Source organism: Carya illinoinensis, chromosome 13 (assembly GCF_018687715.1).
Source record: "Carya illinoinensis cultivar Pawnee chromosome 13, C.illinoinensisPawnee_v1, whole genome shotgun sequence".
In the NCBI taxonomy this organism is placed as follows: Eukaryota; Viridiplantae; Streptophyta; class Magnoliopsida; order Fagales; family Juglandaceae; genus Carya; species Carya illinoinensis.
The window spans coordinates 11,832,886-11,849,461 of NC_056764.1; the positions used below are offsets into that span (position 1 = coordinate 11,832,886).

General features: G+C 36.7%; 1 protein-coding gene across 2 annotated transcripts; it reads left to right on the plus strand.

Annotated features, from left to right (window-relative positions):
• The first annotated feature begins 801 nt into the window (after positions 1–801).
• Positions 802–14,581, plus strand: LOC122291892 (E3 UFM1-protein ligase 1 homolog). Of its 2 annotated transcripts, XM_043099926.1 has the most exons (20): positions 803–1,045; positions 1,469–1,780; positions 1,860–2,126; positions 4,518–4,565; positions 5,244–5,309; positions 5,421–5,524; positions 6,220–6,313; positions 6,399–6,455; positions 7,107–7,554; positions 7,694–7,848; positions 8,044–8,109; positions 8,227–8,295; positions 8,411–8,503; positions 8,657–8,722; positions 9,301–9,347; positions 9,458–9,521; positions 10,153–10,230; positions 10,302–10,364; positions 13,829–13,921; positions 14,254–14,581. In XM_043099926.1, exons 1-20 carry the CDS (start codon positions 872–874, stop codon positions 14,347–14,349), a joined length of 2,460 nt encoding a protein of 819 aa, XP_042955860.1. In that variant the 5' UTR covers positions 803–871; the 3' UTR covers positions 14,350–14,581. The 2 variants fall into 2 exon arrangements, with proteins under 2 accessions (XP_042955861.1, XP_042955860.1); XM_043099927.1 differs by lacking the exons at positions 7,107–7,554; positions 7,694–7,848 and having other exon boundaries at positions 802–1,045.
• Positions 14,582–16,576: the final 1,995 nt, after the last annotated feature.

Sequence of the window (16,576 nt, forward strand, 5' to 3'; positions counted from 1 at the left end):
AAGTGAAATATAATAATAACATATGAGAAATGCTACAACCATACAAAGATCTCATAAATCGACATAATTTTATATGATATGTTAGATCTAATTTATAATAAATAATAAAAAAAATTTTATAATCTAACATAACGTATTAAGCCACCTTAATTTATAAATTTATTTTTATGAGAGTTATGTTACTAAAGATTTGTATTGCTTGTCTGGGTTTTCTTTTGTAGGGTTACTGACTTCTGGAGTAATATCTCTCTTTCACAAGTGAACTACAATCTCTCTTTTACTCCGTTTCTTTCGTAGTAAAACAAATATTTTGATAGTTATTTTCAATAAATTAGTGCATTTAAATATCACAAATTATGAAAACTATGGAACCTTACCAGAAAAATGTCAGCAATCAACAGTATATTTGAGATTTTCTTTTGGGTACGGTATATTTGAGAATCTGCAGTATATTATTTCTTATAAATAAATTAAAAAGTAAAATAGAAAACAAAAAATTGACGCCCAAAGAAAATTGTTCCAGGCTGAATTGAAGTTTTGTAAACCCAAAGAGTCGTGGGTGATGAATGTATTTTTTTCTATTTTTAAATATATATATATATTTTTTAAATCACATCATCATCAAAATAAATAAATAAAAAATTATCAAGAGAATTCATGAGACCAATTTCTCGGTGGCTTTAATTTTTTCCAAGCCCAAAAATAAGGTAAACGAAGCCCATTGAAATTGGACATACCGGGTTACCTTTTAGCCGGGTCCGTCGGGTTGAAACGTCCGACTGTAATGTCAAGGAAAACAAATACTAATTATTTATTCAAACATCTCTCTCTCTCGGTTGCTTTGGATTGGGTCGCGGTGATCGGAACGAAGATGGATGAGGAATTGCTGGAATTACAGAGACAGTTCGAGTTCGCACAGCAAGTGAAATCAAGTATTCGATTATCGGATCGAAACGTCGTCGAATTGGTTCAGAAGCTTCAGGAGCTCCGTATCATCGATTTTGAGCTTCTCCACACCGTCTCCGGCAAAGAATACATCACTCCTGTACCTCTCTCTCCCTTCTTTTTTTTTTTTTTTGCGCGCCCCCAGTTTCTCTAAGAGTATATTTGTTTACTGACACAATTTACAGAAATGACAATGAAAGGAAAGAAAACTAGTTCATTTTTGTGTTTTATGATGTATGTCAGGAAATCTTATAATCAATCTATTTTCGGTAGATATAAACGTTTAGTCAGTAGTAGCGTTAGTTCTCCCAGTTAGATTGTGGAAACTACAAAAGGCGATGTTTTATCTGTCTTTTCTTTCATACATATTTTAGTCGCCAAACAAGCAATAGGGTTCGGATTTCTCTCCCATTATTTTTTCGCTGGAAATTAATTAACTTCCTTATTTATGAGGCTGTTGTTTTTATGTGCATGTGATTGTTGGTTGAAATAATTGGAATTTGATGATTCAATGTTACAATAGGAACAATTGAGGCATGAAATTGTTGCTGAGATCAAGAAATTAGGGCGTGTTTCATTGATTGATATTGCGGACACTACGGGGGTTGATTTGTACCATGTCGAGAAGCAAGCTCAGTGTGTTGTTTCTAATGATCTGAGCCTTATGTTAATTCAAGGGGAAATAATATCTCAATCTTATTGGGACTCTGTGGCCGAAGAAATCAACGAGAGGCTTCAAGAATGTAGTCAAATTGCTTTGGCGGAGCTTGCTGCACAGTTACAAGTTGGTTCAGAATTGATCACATCGGTGTTGGAGCCCCGCCTCGGGACTGTGGTAACTTGTCTTGCCATTTCATGTGATTTTAGAATGTCCGAATCAAAATAATTTTGATACAGGTTTTCTTGGGATTTAGGTGAAAGGTAGGCTTGAAGGTGGGCAACTTTATACCCCTGCTTATGTTGCTCGTGTTAGTGCGATGGTTCGTGGTTCTGCAAGGGGTATTACAGTCCCAACAAATTTATCAGTGTCGTGGAGCTCGTTACAGAAACTACTGTATGAAATGGATGGAGCCAGTGGTGTGGCCATTGACATTTCATTTTTCCAATCCCTTTTTAATGGGCTTGTGAAGGAAGGCGAGGTTTTGGGATCATTACGTGCAGGAGTTCATTGGATACCAAATGTACGTGAGATAATCTTGACCTTCTCTAAAATATAGGATGTGTTTAGATTTATCTTTTCTCTAGGATGAGTTATGATAGTTGCTAAAATGTTTTCTGGTAGCCTGTTTTTGGTATCTTATTAAATTTGGGTCTCCAAAATGTTCCCATGCTGATTCACTTTGAGAGCAGGCATTAGCCGCTTTCTTACAAATTCACTAAACACTTAGATTTTTTTTTAAAATTCATATTTTTTTTTTGGATGCATAATAAATACTTTTATAAAAGAAAATAGGATGATAAGTCAAGCATATAGGGTGTATGCACCAACTTCTTTTGGATTTTGTTTTTTGATTGGCACTGGGTATTCGATAATAACGTCCCGATGAATCCCGGGGGTGCACAAGTCTTCGGCAAAGTGTTTCCTGCAAGTGCACATCAGGTAATTCAAGGGGAAAACCCCCCAGGCTGATGACCCCTAGAGATTGTTTGCACTCAGTGGGATTCAAACTTTAGACCTGGAGGGACTTTCTTCTTCTGGATTTTACAATTTGAAATTGAAGACAAGGAGATCTTAGAGAGAGAGAGAGAGAGAGAGAGAGAGAGAGAGAGAGAGAGAGAGAGAGAGAGAGAGAGGGGATTACTAAATGCATGTCCAATCTTAAAACTATGTGGATCAAATATTTAGGTAAGTGAATAGCATTCACTCAGAGAAAAACTGAACAAGCACTAAAATGCCGGCCTATTATAGCAATGGAAGGCATAACTCAAATGCAATTGCAGTTGTGAATTACAACAGATGGTGTAAACCAAAAAATAATTACACTAAACAACCACCACTGGAGCATCTAGAGTCCACAACTACAATAGAAAGGAACTTCCAATCAATACACCAGCTACTGCTCCATCCACACCAGATAACCTGCATTCCACAATTGCACTAGAAAGGGATTTCCAATCAACACACCAGATACAATGCAGAATTATTCTCGGTACAAAACCCTGCGCCGGACCATGATCCAATGTAACAGAGCAACTCACCCCACACCATGATCCTCTTGGCTAATAACTCCATGACCCTAACTCATTAAAAAAAAAAAAAAAACTCCCTTAAACCAACTTGAGCTCTTAGATGATTTAGAGAAGACATAATCATATAAACTCCAATAGAGATGCATTCCTTCTTAGTAGCATACCTCCTCCTGACCACCTACTTCTGCAGTAATTCTCACTGCTATATTTCCCCACAGTGATGCATGTATACATGAATAAAATATATTTTGTGCCAAAACTGTTTCATTTGTATAGGTTCAAACCACTAACTACGGAAACCTTCGAACCAAGATGTCGGGGAGATTTCATGGAGAACAAATTCAACAATACAAAGGCCACAAGAAGAAGTGAATCAAAACCAACACAAATCCAACAAAAAAATCCCCGCTTCCTTGAAGGATGAATCTTCACTGAAATGTAGAACCACATAATCTGTGGATGCTGAAAACTCCTAAGCTTGTGGCAATGTGGAAGGAGTCTTATGAGCCTGCTAATCATCGTGGATGTTGGAGTCTATCCTCCCCTAGAGCTGAATCCCTACCATGAAGAAATTGCTGAGAAAACTACCCAGTCTGACAAAAGTCAGCTCACCTCAAGTGTAACCACAAAGGATGGCTTCTGGAGCTCATAGGACAATCTGAGTCATTTCCATGAATCATACAAGGATCTTATAATTGAAGACGTCATTGAATCCTGTTTATTCTCAAAACCATCAGTGGTATGCTGGTTCAAGGAAACAAATCTCTTATAGACCTATGAAATTTGTCGTCATATGCTTCACAATTTAGAGTATAAACTGTGAAGGCCTAGGGGTTGGCTCAAGTGGTAAAGGCCTGCCTTGGTGGTATACTCCCTCCAAGGTCTAAGGTTCGAATCCTCTTGGGTGTAAACGATCTCTAGAGGCCATCAGATTGAGGGATTTTCCTCTTGATTTAACCGATGTGCACTTACAGGAAACTCATCACCGAGGCCTTTGCACCCTTAGGATTAGTAGGGACATTGTTCTCTGACACCCGGTGCCAGTAAAAAAATGTATAAGTAGAATTACCAAGTATCTTTTCTTTTAAAGGGCATTCTGAATGCTGATAGTTTCCAATTTATAGTTTTATCTTCTCTATTTCATATTGCTAGTGGCTGGTAGCCATGACGCAGATTTAGGATGCACCCCTCTGATGTATATGCAGAGGAGAGAGAGAGAGAGAGAGAGAGAGAGAGAGAGAGAGAGAGAGAGAGAGAGAGAGAGTTGTTTCCTTGAAGCCTACCCAGTTCTCTTTACAATAGTCATGGTTCTTGTTTTCGTTTTGTTACTGTTATAATTGTTTAAACAGCTTGTTTTTACACTATGTAGAATTTTGCAACAGGTCTTTGCCATCGCACAAAAGGAATGTGTAGACTCTTTCTTTTCACAGGTATGGGGTCCTCTTCTCCCACTGAATTGCGTGATCAACAGAATTTGTATGTCAATGTGCATATTCAACTTTATTGTTCCATTTCAATTCTGATACTTATTTTGTTGAAGAGAGGAAGTACCTAGATCCAAGGTGGAGTCTTGGTGATGGATTGTTGATTTAAAAAATTGTACCTTCCTCCTCTTCTTTACATGTCTTTAATTCTGTGGTTTGCTCACCAAGCTGCTCACTGCTGAGACTCCCCCCTTTTTCTAATCCATATATTTTTGCCCTTTAGACATGGGAGTCTTTAAACTGACTATACGAAGAACACTACTCTTCTTCAGACCTCCTTATACCCCCAAGGAGAGTAGGGATCTCAAAGGATACTACAATTTTCAGAGAGAAGAAATAAGAAAGATTTTCTAAGAAGGTGATGACATCCATGGACATATAAGCCTAGGCTTATATTTGGTGACCAGATGGATTATGCCACTCTGCTTGTGAAATCTATGTTGTATTTGACTGATATATAAGCCTAAGCTTATTGCAAATTGAATGTTGTGATATACCATGAAATTGTGAAATGCTTAGTTCATCTTGATTACTTGTTTGGACCTTTAGTCTTCTTTTTTTCTTCAGAATTAATTTCTGAAAGTTTTCAATCTCTTAATCTTTCCTGCTCTCTTATTGCTGCAGAATTCCTTTATTAGCTATGAAGCTTTGCGGAAACTTGGAATTCCCCAGCCTGTTCCTTTTTTGCAGGTATTTAATGGATTTTATGTCAATTGTATGTTTGTGAAGGCTATAGGTTTTTTATGAAGTAATATATTTGGTTTTTATCTAATTAAACCAAGGGTGTGCACTCCAATTTAGTCCAGATATCCTGAAGGTATGCCTCTAGTCACTGCATTTGTTCACCCTTCATTGATTGAGATGTTGGATGCTGCTACCGAGGATGCTCTTGAACGCAATAGTTGGTGAGCGCTTGACTTAAATGTTCTTCCCTTTTTATTTTTATCTTTTTTTTGTCCCGTTTCCATTAGCCTTTTAACTAATTAATACAAGTCTATTCAATCACTATGACACATACTTCACTGTGCTTACCCAGAGATGTGAGTGGATGTCACTGCATTGGGCAGCATGTTATACCAAGCCTAGTTTATTCATGATACATAGATGATATTTTTCTCTTAGCTTAGTTATTTACATTTTGCTGGAACTGTTTAATTAGTAATTGGTTCTAGGATTTCAGTTATATGATGCGGATTAAATATTAGTATACTAAAAAATTTATCATTTGACCCTTATCTTTTCCATTCATTCTTCTGCTATGTACTTCCAAGGGTAAGATCGTTGTTGTGTTACTTATCATGAAAAGGACAGGAAAATTAAGATCATTGTTGTGCAGACAAAATTTGCCAACCCAATTTTTTTCTGGTTTTGGGTTATGACCTATTAGGAGATCTAGGCGATCTAGGCGTTATTTGTTGTCACATTACCTAGTGGAATTCTTATGCATGAAATGTTATTTACACTCAATCAAGCATTCTCTTTTGAGTTGGCTTTTATATTTATTTAAAGTTTCTTTTGTAATATAATTTCCAGTATAGCTTATTATGTTAGTGCAATGTTCTCTACTTTCTTGGCTCGTATGATCCATTCGTCTATACAGGATTGATTCTCTTTCTGTATTACCCGCATCCTTCGAAGCCCAAGACGCATATAAAATTTTGTCCCTCTGTCCATCTGTTCAACTGGCTCTCAAGGTGCACTCTTGATAGCATGCAAGCTTGTTGATCATATACTTATTTTGTGAAGTCATATGATCATCTGTTTATGATTTATTTGCAGTCAAACAGAGCACTCATTTTTGGGGAGTCCTATATATTTAGCAATGGATTTATCAAGGTATGACCCTTGAAGTATATTATCAAGTTGTTAGTTTTGTGAACCTGCAGAGATTTCTGGTTGGATGAGTTCATTGGGCTAGCATGTTTGATGGGATAATCGCATGGTTATATTGGCTCTTTTATTTTTTTCTTTTTTTTTTTTTGGTTTTTGGGGGGGGGGGAATAGTATTCAAGAGTTCAACAGTTTTATATGTGTTTTGTGTTTTGTTATAAATATAGCTTTTGGCACGAAAAATAATCCACATATTTGCCACATCAGCAATATTCTTATAGAGCCCTGTAGCTAAATCCACTTGATTGAAATGGTTTTCAACGGCTTTCTTTCTTCGCTTCTAAAAGCAAAAAACCTAGGATTTTTAAGTAGTTGAAGAAAGCTAACACTTAGGCGGGGAGGTTTGGATACAAAAAGCCTTTCAACTCATTTCATCTAATCATTGCAACTTTCTCAAATTCCCACACAAAATATAATAAACAATTCAATTTTTTCAAATCCCAAAAAGATAATAATATTAAAAAATAATATTCTAATAATATTTTATCCAACTTTTAACTTTCATCTCATCTCAAGTCACTATCCAAACCTTCCTATTGATTTTAAATTTGCCTATCACGAAATACCGATTCGCACTTTCGTCGCTTTGTTGGTTAGGGTGTATACGATCGGATGGAGAAAGAGATGGAATCCTTCAGTGTTTCAGGTTCTTCGGGCATCGTGGTGTCTGATGATTCACACTTGGTTAACATCGCTAGAGTTGGAAATGACTCGGGCAGGTTAATTGAGTCAAATGAGACTGGTAATGAGCCTGCTAGTAGCAAACAGCCTATTGAGAAAGGACCAAAAAAGAAAAAGGGAAAATCTTCTGGGAATGCACTAGCCGGTGCAGCTGAAAGTGGTTCTGATAAGCAGGAGTATGTTTCTACAAAATCTAAGAAAAGCCAGAGGAAAGGCAAGGATTCATCTTCCTTACCAGTATCAGATTTAAAACCAGGTGCTAAGAAAGAATCAGTTAAGATAAAAGAGGAAAATCTCAGCGTTCCCTCAGAAGAATGGGTAATGCAGAAGATTATGACACTGGTTCCTGATTTCGAAGAACAAGGTCTATTGTTTCTGACTCTAGTTCTGTTTAATGCTTCCAATTAAAAAAAAAAAAAAGTCCTGTTTAATGCTAAATATCGAAAGAATGTTGCATCTATTTCATACACAATTTTGACAGATGCAATGGCCTGATTTTGTAGGTATAGATGACATCGAAACAATTCTCAGACCTTTAGCAAACCATTTAAGACCCATGTTAATCAACTCATGGAAGGAAAGAAGGAAGTCGTTATTTACAGAAAATGCGGAAAGATTGAAACGCTTGCTTGATAATTTACAAAGAAAACTTGATGAGGTTAGTGCAGATACAATGGATGTTTTAATGCATTCATTGTATCAGCTCTCTGGTATTTTAACTTTTCTATAGGTTATTTTTAGTTTGTTGTTCTGCATAAACTGTATGTATGTGTTTAACTTCTTGTTCAAGAATTACGAATGCATAACGCTTCTGAATTATAAACTGTCTCATTGTATTTTTTGTTTCTGGCAGTCTTTCTTAAACATGCAACTATATGAAAAAGCTTTAGATTTGTTTGAAGATGATCAATCAACTTCGGTAAGGTTTTTTCATAATGATCAACATTTTTAAAATGTTACTTCAAGTATTTGTAACATTTTTAACATGCTGACTTTTTTATGAAATGTGTAGAAGAATACTAATTTGTAATAACAGGTTGTTTTGCACCGGCATTTATTAAGAACAACAGCTGCTCCCATTGTGGATACACTCTTACATGACTTGGTACCACTTACTGAATATTTTGTTCTGATTTTATAGTTTACTTGTCTTGTGGTCTTATTGACCCAGATATTTGATGAACTGAATGGTTAAATATGGTGATTTTTCTCCAACACAGGACATCCACAACAAATTGCGGAATGGAGTTGAAGTTGAGGAAGCCCGAAATTCAGAATCTGGCTCAGTTAGTCCTGGAGAACGAATTGCTCTTGTACGAAGAAGATCCACTTCCTGATAAATATTCCTATAATTAGTATTTTAAAATTTTTGTTGCAAATGGTGGATCTTTGGCCTTCATCTGTCATTCTGGAAGAATACCTGTATGGTGGTTAAATCTTTTAATATTCTCCTTTTGGTTTTGCAGGCAAAGAGGTTTCCAGGATCTCTGTCAAATATGGCTTTTGCAGTGGTTGAAGCTTTGGAAGGAAAGGTCTGTTGTTTGTTAGAAACGCATTGTTTCAACTATTGGAGTCCATTGTCGTACAAATAAATGTTCTGCTTTGTTATATTTTAATACTAGTCTGTTTCAAATATAATAGTCTGTTTCATTCCCTTTCTTAACCTGTATTTTGATTTCAACAATGAATCTATAATTGGTCACAAATTTGAAGAAAAATGCAGTCAAGTTCTGCTTTTATTTCCCATAAAACTTTTCTTGAGTCGTTTGCACATTCTTATTTTATTATAGTTTTACACACTAAGCTATGCAGTTGGACCCAATCACAATTCATGGTTTGCTATCTTCTGTAGCTGTTCCTTATTCTTCTGGTGTAATTTATGTGGAAAAGTTCCCGATTAGTTTCATCTCTGAAGGTTGATCATAAAAGAAAGGAATAATTGGAAATTTGGGAATGTTTTGCCTTTTAGGGCAACTCTGGTTTGTCTAGTTGCACTTCCTTGAGTGTTGGATAATCAATAATGTTGGACAATTCCCCATTTTGCACTATTTCATTTCTTTATTTTGAAGACACAGCTATGATTTAAAAATTGGAATGTTTGATGTGACAGCGGGTAGAAACATTCATGGATGCATTTAGAGCTCTTGCGGAAGAAAGGTGCTTATACATCTTTTATTTTAGTGTAACTATGATTTCCTTATGTGGACTACGGAGCATTCATATTGCATACAATTAGCATTAACATATGGGGTTTTATTTTTTTCCAGTGGATTAGTCTTGAAAAAGCTTGACAAGAAATTGGAAAGAACACTTCTGCATTCGTATCGCAAGGTAATCGTGCTTTCAGTTCAATAAGGATATGCAAAATTTATTAATGTTAATAAATGGGTCAGCTGAAATTTAGGGTCTGTTGTTGGCCATTAAGCAAAAATTGATTTTGGGTCCCAGAAAGTGATTTTGGAACAATTGTCACATTGGAATTTAGTGTAACTATGATTTTGGGTCCCAGAAAGTGATTTCAAAAGAATCCTACTTATTGAATATCTTATGGCTGTAATATGATGAAAGATGCTGATATTTCGTGCACCATCAAGTATGGCATTATCTTATTTTATAGTTCACGAAGTATGAACAAATTTCAAATTAACTGCATCTTCATCTTGCTTGTGTTATAAATCTAAAACTCTATTTTTATTTGTTGATAACTTGTAATAATATTAGGAAACAATCAGCTAAAGCATACTGGGTACGAGGCTCAACCTACCCCCAACTCCACTCTTCACTTGTTTATTTTCCCCACCTAATCTCTGGCAAGTAAAAGTTTTTGTCAATGATTGGGACGTCAGACACGTGGAACTTTGTCCCAGAGGATAAACTTGTTGATGGGAACTCGGAATGGGTCTATGATTTTATGGCTTGTAGAGCTTATTTCTCATGTGCTCTGTATCATTATTATGTTCAGGATCTAACATCTCAAGTCTCTGCTGAAACTGACCCAGTTTCTCTTCTGCCAAAAGTCATATCTTTGCTATATTTACAGGTCAGTTAACTTATTTTTATATGTTACTATTCATTGTTCTCTGTTACTAACGTTAATTTTCTCTTGAATAGATTCACCATAAAGCTCTTCAGGCCCCTGGAAGGGCAATTTCTGTTGCTGTTTCCCGGCTGAAGGTATGATAATATTCATCACAAGAGAAGATGCTTTTATAGTATATGCTTGTCTTTGACTGCGACTACAAACCTTTCATATATATTTTTAGAAACTATCCTTAGGAAGCCTTGAAGAGAAATAAAATTTAACCTTCGCATGAGGAAAACATGGATGGTAGACGAACTCAGATGATAGACTTGGTTAAGATGGTCAAAGTGTTGCAAGTATCTGATTAGAAGATCAATGGTCTAAAGGTGGTTACTTGAGTTAACAGTGTAGAAGGAGCAAAAGACTACTGGTAGAGTCAGCTTTAGTGGGTACCCATTCTGTGAATGATTTCACTGGGTGGCATCTAGCTTATGTGTGATAAGTTGAGATGTCAGAGATGTTAACAAACCATAGATAAGTTCTGAAAATCTGTTGTTCTCTCTTTTTTTGGCTAAAATATGATTGCAGAAGATGGTGATTCTGGAATATAGAATATAATTGCCATTAATTTGTAGAGGTTATGTGGCTATCAGTTCTGGGAGGAAGCGTGCTGCATAGTTTTTAGGTGCAGATTCTGTTAGCATGTCTTTTTACTGGAATTTTAAGGTCAGCACCCGTCTCCTGGATCAATTTGTGAACTTTAATTTGGATTTGGAATTCAGATGTCTACATAAGTGGATCATTCGGCCTATCATTTGTGTCAATGATGCCAATGGTTTGGACCAAGTGGTACCTCCTTCGGCTCATGAAATTTGAACTTGTCTTCTATCATGAGTTGTATTTACCTATAAAAATTTATTATTTAAAAAAATGCAAATGATTTGGTATTCTGTATTTTTTGTGTGGGCTGGGCATGTACAAAAGAGCCTGTGAAATTGGCTTGTTGTGCAATGTGCATGGTAGTTCGCACTGATGAATTTCAATGGCTTTTTCTGCAACATGCGATTAATGCTGATGAAGGGCAAAAGTTTCCAATCTGTGGTCTGACCGTAGTTTTGGATGGCCAAGGATACAAGGAGTCTCCCTCTAAGATTTTCAAGGCTCATTTTGATAGCTTCAATAAGGCAGGCTAGGCAGCCACCGTGCAAACCACAATATTAATTGACTTTATAGAAGTCTTGGAAAGGAGGAAAGCAAGAATGGTCACGTTATGATGTGTTTTGGTTTGCCATGCCTGTAGGTGCATTCGGTCCAATCTTTTCATTGATTGCCTTGCTCCTTATCAACCAGATTATTTCTATCACAATAGCTGAAATTGGATGGAATGGTTCACTTCTTTCTGGATTACATTGAGGGTAGGGTTTGGCTTGATGACTAGCCTAACACATATACTTGAGATTGGCCAACAGCCAGTTCGATTCTTGCAAAAGTAGTCTTAGGAAGTGACAATTCAGAAATAAATGCTCATGGGTTTCTTCTTTTGTGTTGCATATGGGACTGACCAAAGAATGTTCTTCTGGAGAAAAAGAAAAGAATGTTGCAGTCTTGCTGTGGGTTGGCATGATATTCTGAGCCACTTTCCATAGCATATATTTAAGTCGGTCCTGAATTCTAGCCTCCCTTAGCATTTTCGGTTCATATTGTGTTGGCGGTCCTGATGATATGGTTTGTCGTAAGGGTGGGCAGCGGGGGCCCGCTCCCCGCTGCCCCGCCCCCGTCCGCCCCGCCTCCGCATGGGCAGACGGGGTACCCTGCACCGCATATGCTGTTAAGTCCCACATTGCTCAAGTAAGACTCTTGTATGGTCTTGGAGTTCTATATAAGGTGGCCTAGGGTGCCCATGCCATTTGCAATCTTGTGAACAAGTCTCACTCTCTTGTGAACAAGTTTAACAAATTTAAAAATTAATAACATAATTTTTATGTTATTAGTTTTTAAATTATTATTATATATATATAAATTTTAATTTACGATTTAATTATATAACAATTTGGGTCTAAAAATATATATTTTTTTTAATCAACGGATCACCTTCTTCTTCACTGCGAAGTAGTTAAGGTATTGTGGGATGCAATCTTCTCGAGACTTGGTATTGCTTGGGTTATGCCCAAAAGGGTGATAGATCTGTTATCTTGTTGGCGAGGAATCAGGGGCAATCGCCAGATCGCTGCAGCATGGAAGATGATACTCCTATGCTTAATGTGGTGCACATGGAACGAAAGAAATGGCCGCTGCTTCGAGGATAAGGAACGCTCCCCAGAAAGTTTTAGAGACTTTTTCTTTCACACTTTGTTGTTGTGGGCCTCTTCTATAGTATGGAATGGAACGAGCCTAAACGATTTGTATACTACTATCAGTAGCATGTAGTTTTGTAATTAGGCTCTTCTTCGTATATCTCTTATGTACTCGGGCTTTGCCTATTTACGTGGATCAATAAAACTTCTTTTACCTATAAAAAAAAAAAATATTTTTTTAGACCTAAATTTTTTTTTTTAAGTGAAGTGGGCGGGGGGCGGGGCGGATGGGGTGTTTGCCCCGCCCCCCCGGCACCGGGGCGGGGTGCGGGATGGAATTTCCAATTTTCCATCCCCCACATATGCGGGTCGCATCCCTAGTTTGTCGAAGGTTGTAGGCTGATTGCACTGAAAATTTTCCCTGTTCATGCTTATGTTTTATGAGTCCCTGAGGAAGATGGATGTTAAGGATGTTGTTGGTATTGTCATGGTCAATCAGACTTCTTACTTGATGCGCTCCCCAATGTCTAGCGTTGTTTATGATGAGATCAGATACTCGGTGACCAGACAGCATTGGGAAAGTATGACTGTTGGGCTGTGGGTGGAAGGTACTGATTATTGAGACCCAAGAATCTTCCCAAGTGCTTATAGAATAACTGTCTTGACTTGAAGACAGGTACCTTTCACGAGGAGGAGATCTCTTATTCTCTTGATGCCCTTCTAAATCCATAAATTTTGCTGTTTTGTTGGGCTCTTGGAATGATTTTGTTGGTAGGTTTCTTCCCCAAAGGTTTGGGCCTGTATTCAGTTTTAGTTTGTTTGGACGCATCATCATAGTTTGGAAAATAAAGCCCGATTGATATACATTTTCTTCATGCCAAAACCCCTGGCTTTTCTATGTAAGCAGATTTTATCCCATGCTTAGTGGTATAGTGTCATTTCCCCATAAGTTTTTTAACAGCCAATCTGGAAATGACCTTCGCTTCCCCACTTGTGATCTTCTTTTTAACTCTGCTTTTATTTCTTCAAACACCAGCTTTTGGCATCTGTGCATGAAGACCGGGAGTACTGGATATCAAATTAGAACTTGTATAATTTTTAATGGGCCAAGACATTTTAGAATTTAAATACTGTGAAACCTACAATGAATTTGACCCACTGTGACCGCCTCAGGGGGTCTTATGTGCTGGGCTAGGTTGTAAGTACTAACTACCAACCATGCTGTTAACTGATGGTTTTTAACATTATTAGTCTTACTTGAAACATTCTCTGTTATTGGGTTCTGTAAATGTCTTTCCCATAACCATTTATAAATTTTCCAGGAGAAAGTAGATGCTTCAGCATACAAGATCTTAACAGGTTACCAAACCGCGACGGTGACACTTTTAGCACTAATATCAGCTGCTACTGGCAATGTGAGTAAATATGCATTTCGCTCATTGGATTCTTGATTTTAGTAGATCTGCATTGTTACAACTAAACCGTAAAAGTGGGGCTTGAGAAACTTAATCTCTTGGTCGTGCTTTAAAATAGATCTCCACGGTTAGGACCTAAAGAGATATTGATGTAGATTTATTATTACATGGTAAACTTATCTAAAAAAAAAAATTATTACGTGGTCAACTAGGTTTTCTGTACTGATAATATATTAAGCTTCTGACATATTTTTCTTATTTGAGAGCAGTTAAGATTCTAAAATGTTATTTTAGGTTTTGGTCTCTTGCTAATCAACTTCTGCGTTTGTTAGGAAGAAGATGATTGTTCATCTGATAGAATTTTGACTCAAAGGGAGCTTCTGGAGAACCAAATGCCAGCATTGAAAGGCCTGGTTTTGAGCTCCTAACAACCTGACTCGTAATGAAGTCAATTTTCTGAAGGCCAACATTAATCTTAGAAAGAAATATCTGAGTAGTGCCCCCAATCCTCCCCCCCCCCCCCCCCCCCCCCCCCCCCTCCTCTCTCTCTCTCTCTCTCTCTCTCTATATATATATATATATAAAGCATTTATAGGGATTTCTGCGAAACTATAAATTATAATTTGGATTTAATTTCATTTTTGTTGGGCCTGTCTTTTATATTGCTCTATATGGTATTCCTGTTGCGCGGCGCTTGTCCACTCCATGGTATTCTTATTGCGCGGCGTTTGCACATTCTATGATCACAAATATATTTTTCATATATTTAAGAGTACTCAGTAAAGGCATCCAATCAGCAAGATAATTATGTGTTGATAATGTGTTCAAGGAGGGTACGGTTCAGATGCTTCAATGGCTGCACTCAACTCATTTTACTTTGTAATTAATTTTTAGCCAAAAAATATATATTTTTCACTTTCCTCTTATTATAGTTTGGAAAAATATAGTTGCAAGCACAATTGTGCACTAATCTGTGCATCAATATGATGTGATTGGTCAAAAAGTAAATTTTATTGAAAACAGTATTAGTTTAAATTTTAAATATGAATAAATCAATATTAGTACACAAATTAGTGCGCAACTGTGCTTGTATGTAGTAAAATTCTTATAGTTTTGATAGAGATCTTGCTGTTTATTAAAGGGAAAAAAACTAATTCCTAGGCAGATTTATCTCCTCCCATATTTGGCGAAGTGAGTAATTGGTATATATGGAGTCTAACGGTAATCTTAGGTAAAGTGTTTCATTAGATCTTATCTCATTATTATAATTTTCTTAAATTTCTATACAAAATATAATAAATAATTCAATTTTTTTAAAATTTATAATATTAATAATATTAAAAAATAATATTTTAATAATATTTTATTTAACTTTATCTTTTATCTTAATTCATATTATCTCAACTCAACTCACTAATCATACGATACATTGATGTTAAATGGTCCAATGGTTCTTTTCCTAAAGGAATGTTCCTACTTAAAGATATACATGTCTGTTTGGAAAAATACAACTTGTAGGGAGATTTTTCCCTCAAGCCAAAGGCCTAGAATGCAGGCCCAAAATATAGGGAGCCCAAGTTAGTTGAACTCATATTATCTCAACTCAACTCACTATTCATATGACACATTAATATTAGATGGTCCAATGGTCCTTTTCCTAAAGGAATGTTCCAACTTAAAGATATACATGTCTATTTGGAAAAATACAACTTGTAGGGGGATTTTTCCCCCAAAGGCCTAGAATGCAGGCCCAAAATATAAGGAGCCTAAACTAGTTGAATTGCTTGTCAACCCATTAAGGGCCCTTGCTGCAAAGCTAAAGTCGACCTATGGTCGTAATCATGCAAGAATTCTCAAAATGCGGAGAAGACATCACCCCTGGCCTCCCCCTACAAAGCTTAGCTTCAGGGGACTTGTGCAGGCAGGAAATACGTAGAGTTTTTGATCTTCTGACAACAAGTGAGGAGTAGTCTAACAGAGTGCACCTGCAATGAGGCAAAAGGGATAGGAAGCTATGCTGCATTTATTGTGTTACCTTAAGAGGCTATGCCGCATTAAAGGGTTTTGACCAAGGAAACAACTAAGGATGTACCCTTGACACAGAGTATGGGCATTTGACTCCCAAAGTCCTAGTATAAAAGCTAATCTCCAAGTATGAAGCATTATCTCTGATCCATTTACGCTCTCGCGCAAACTATTAAGAGAATACTAACTTAGGCATCAAAGACTCCTTGGCCTCTACCAAGGCTCCTAACTCTTATGTATGCAGGCCCAAGATCAAAAACTTGAATCACTAGAGTTGGCCTAAAGGTATGCGAAATACGACGTTAACATATCTATTGTCAAATATTTTAGATTATTTTATTACTATTTTAGTAATATTTATTAATTATTTCACTATTATTCATATATATTCTGATATATTTCTTGTATCCAAACAAGTGTTAAAGTTAGCCCCTATAATGAAAAATCTTAGATCCATCCTTCAAAGCCACCTCCTGACTCTCTCCATTCTCCCGTGGCCCATTTTATTTACCCTAATCATTGTCTAGCTCCATCTTCCACCAAAACTCTCCATGGGTCTAGCAAAACCATAGCTACAGTGGCCCACACGCTGCAGTTATCGATAAGTGTGGGACACAAATGCTACCACAG

Coding starts and splice junctions, on each gene's coding strand:
- LOC122291892 (XM_043099926.1), top strand. CDS start 872: ATGGATGAGGAATTGCTGGAATTACAGAGACAGTTCGAGTTCGCACAG. Junction 1,781..1,859: donor AGCCCCGCCTCGGGACTGTG/GTAACTTGTCTT, acceptor CTTGGGATTTAG/GTGAAAGGTAGGCTTGAAGG. Junction 13,922..14,253: donor TATCAGCTGCTACTGGCAAT/GTGAGTAAATAT, acceptor TGCGTTTGTTAG/GAAGAAGATGATTGTTCATC.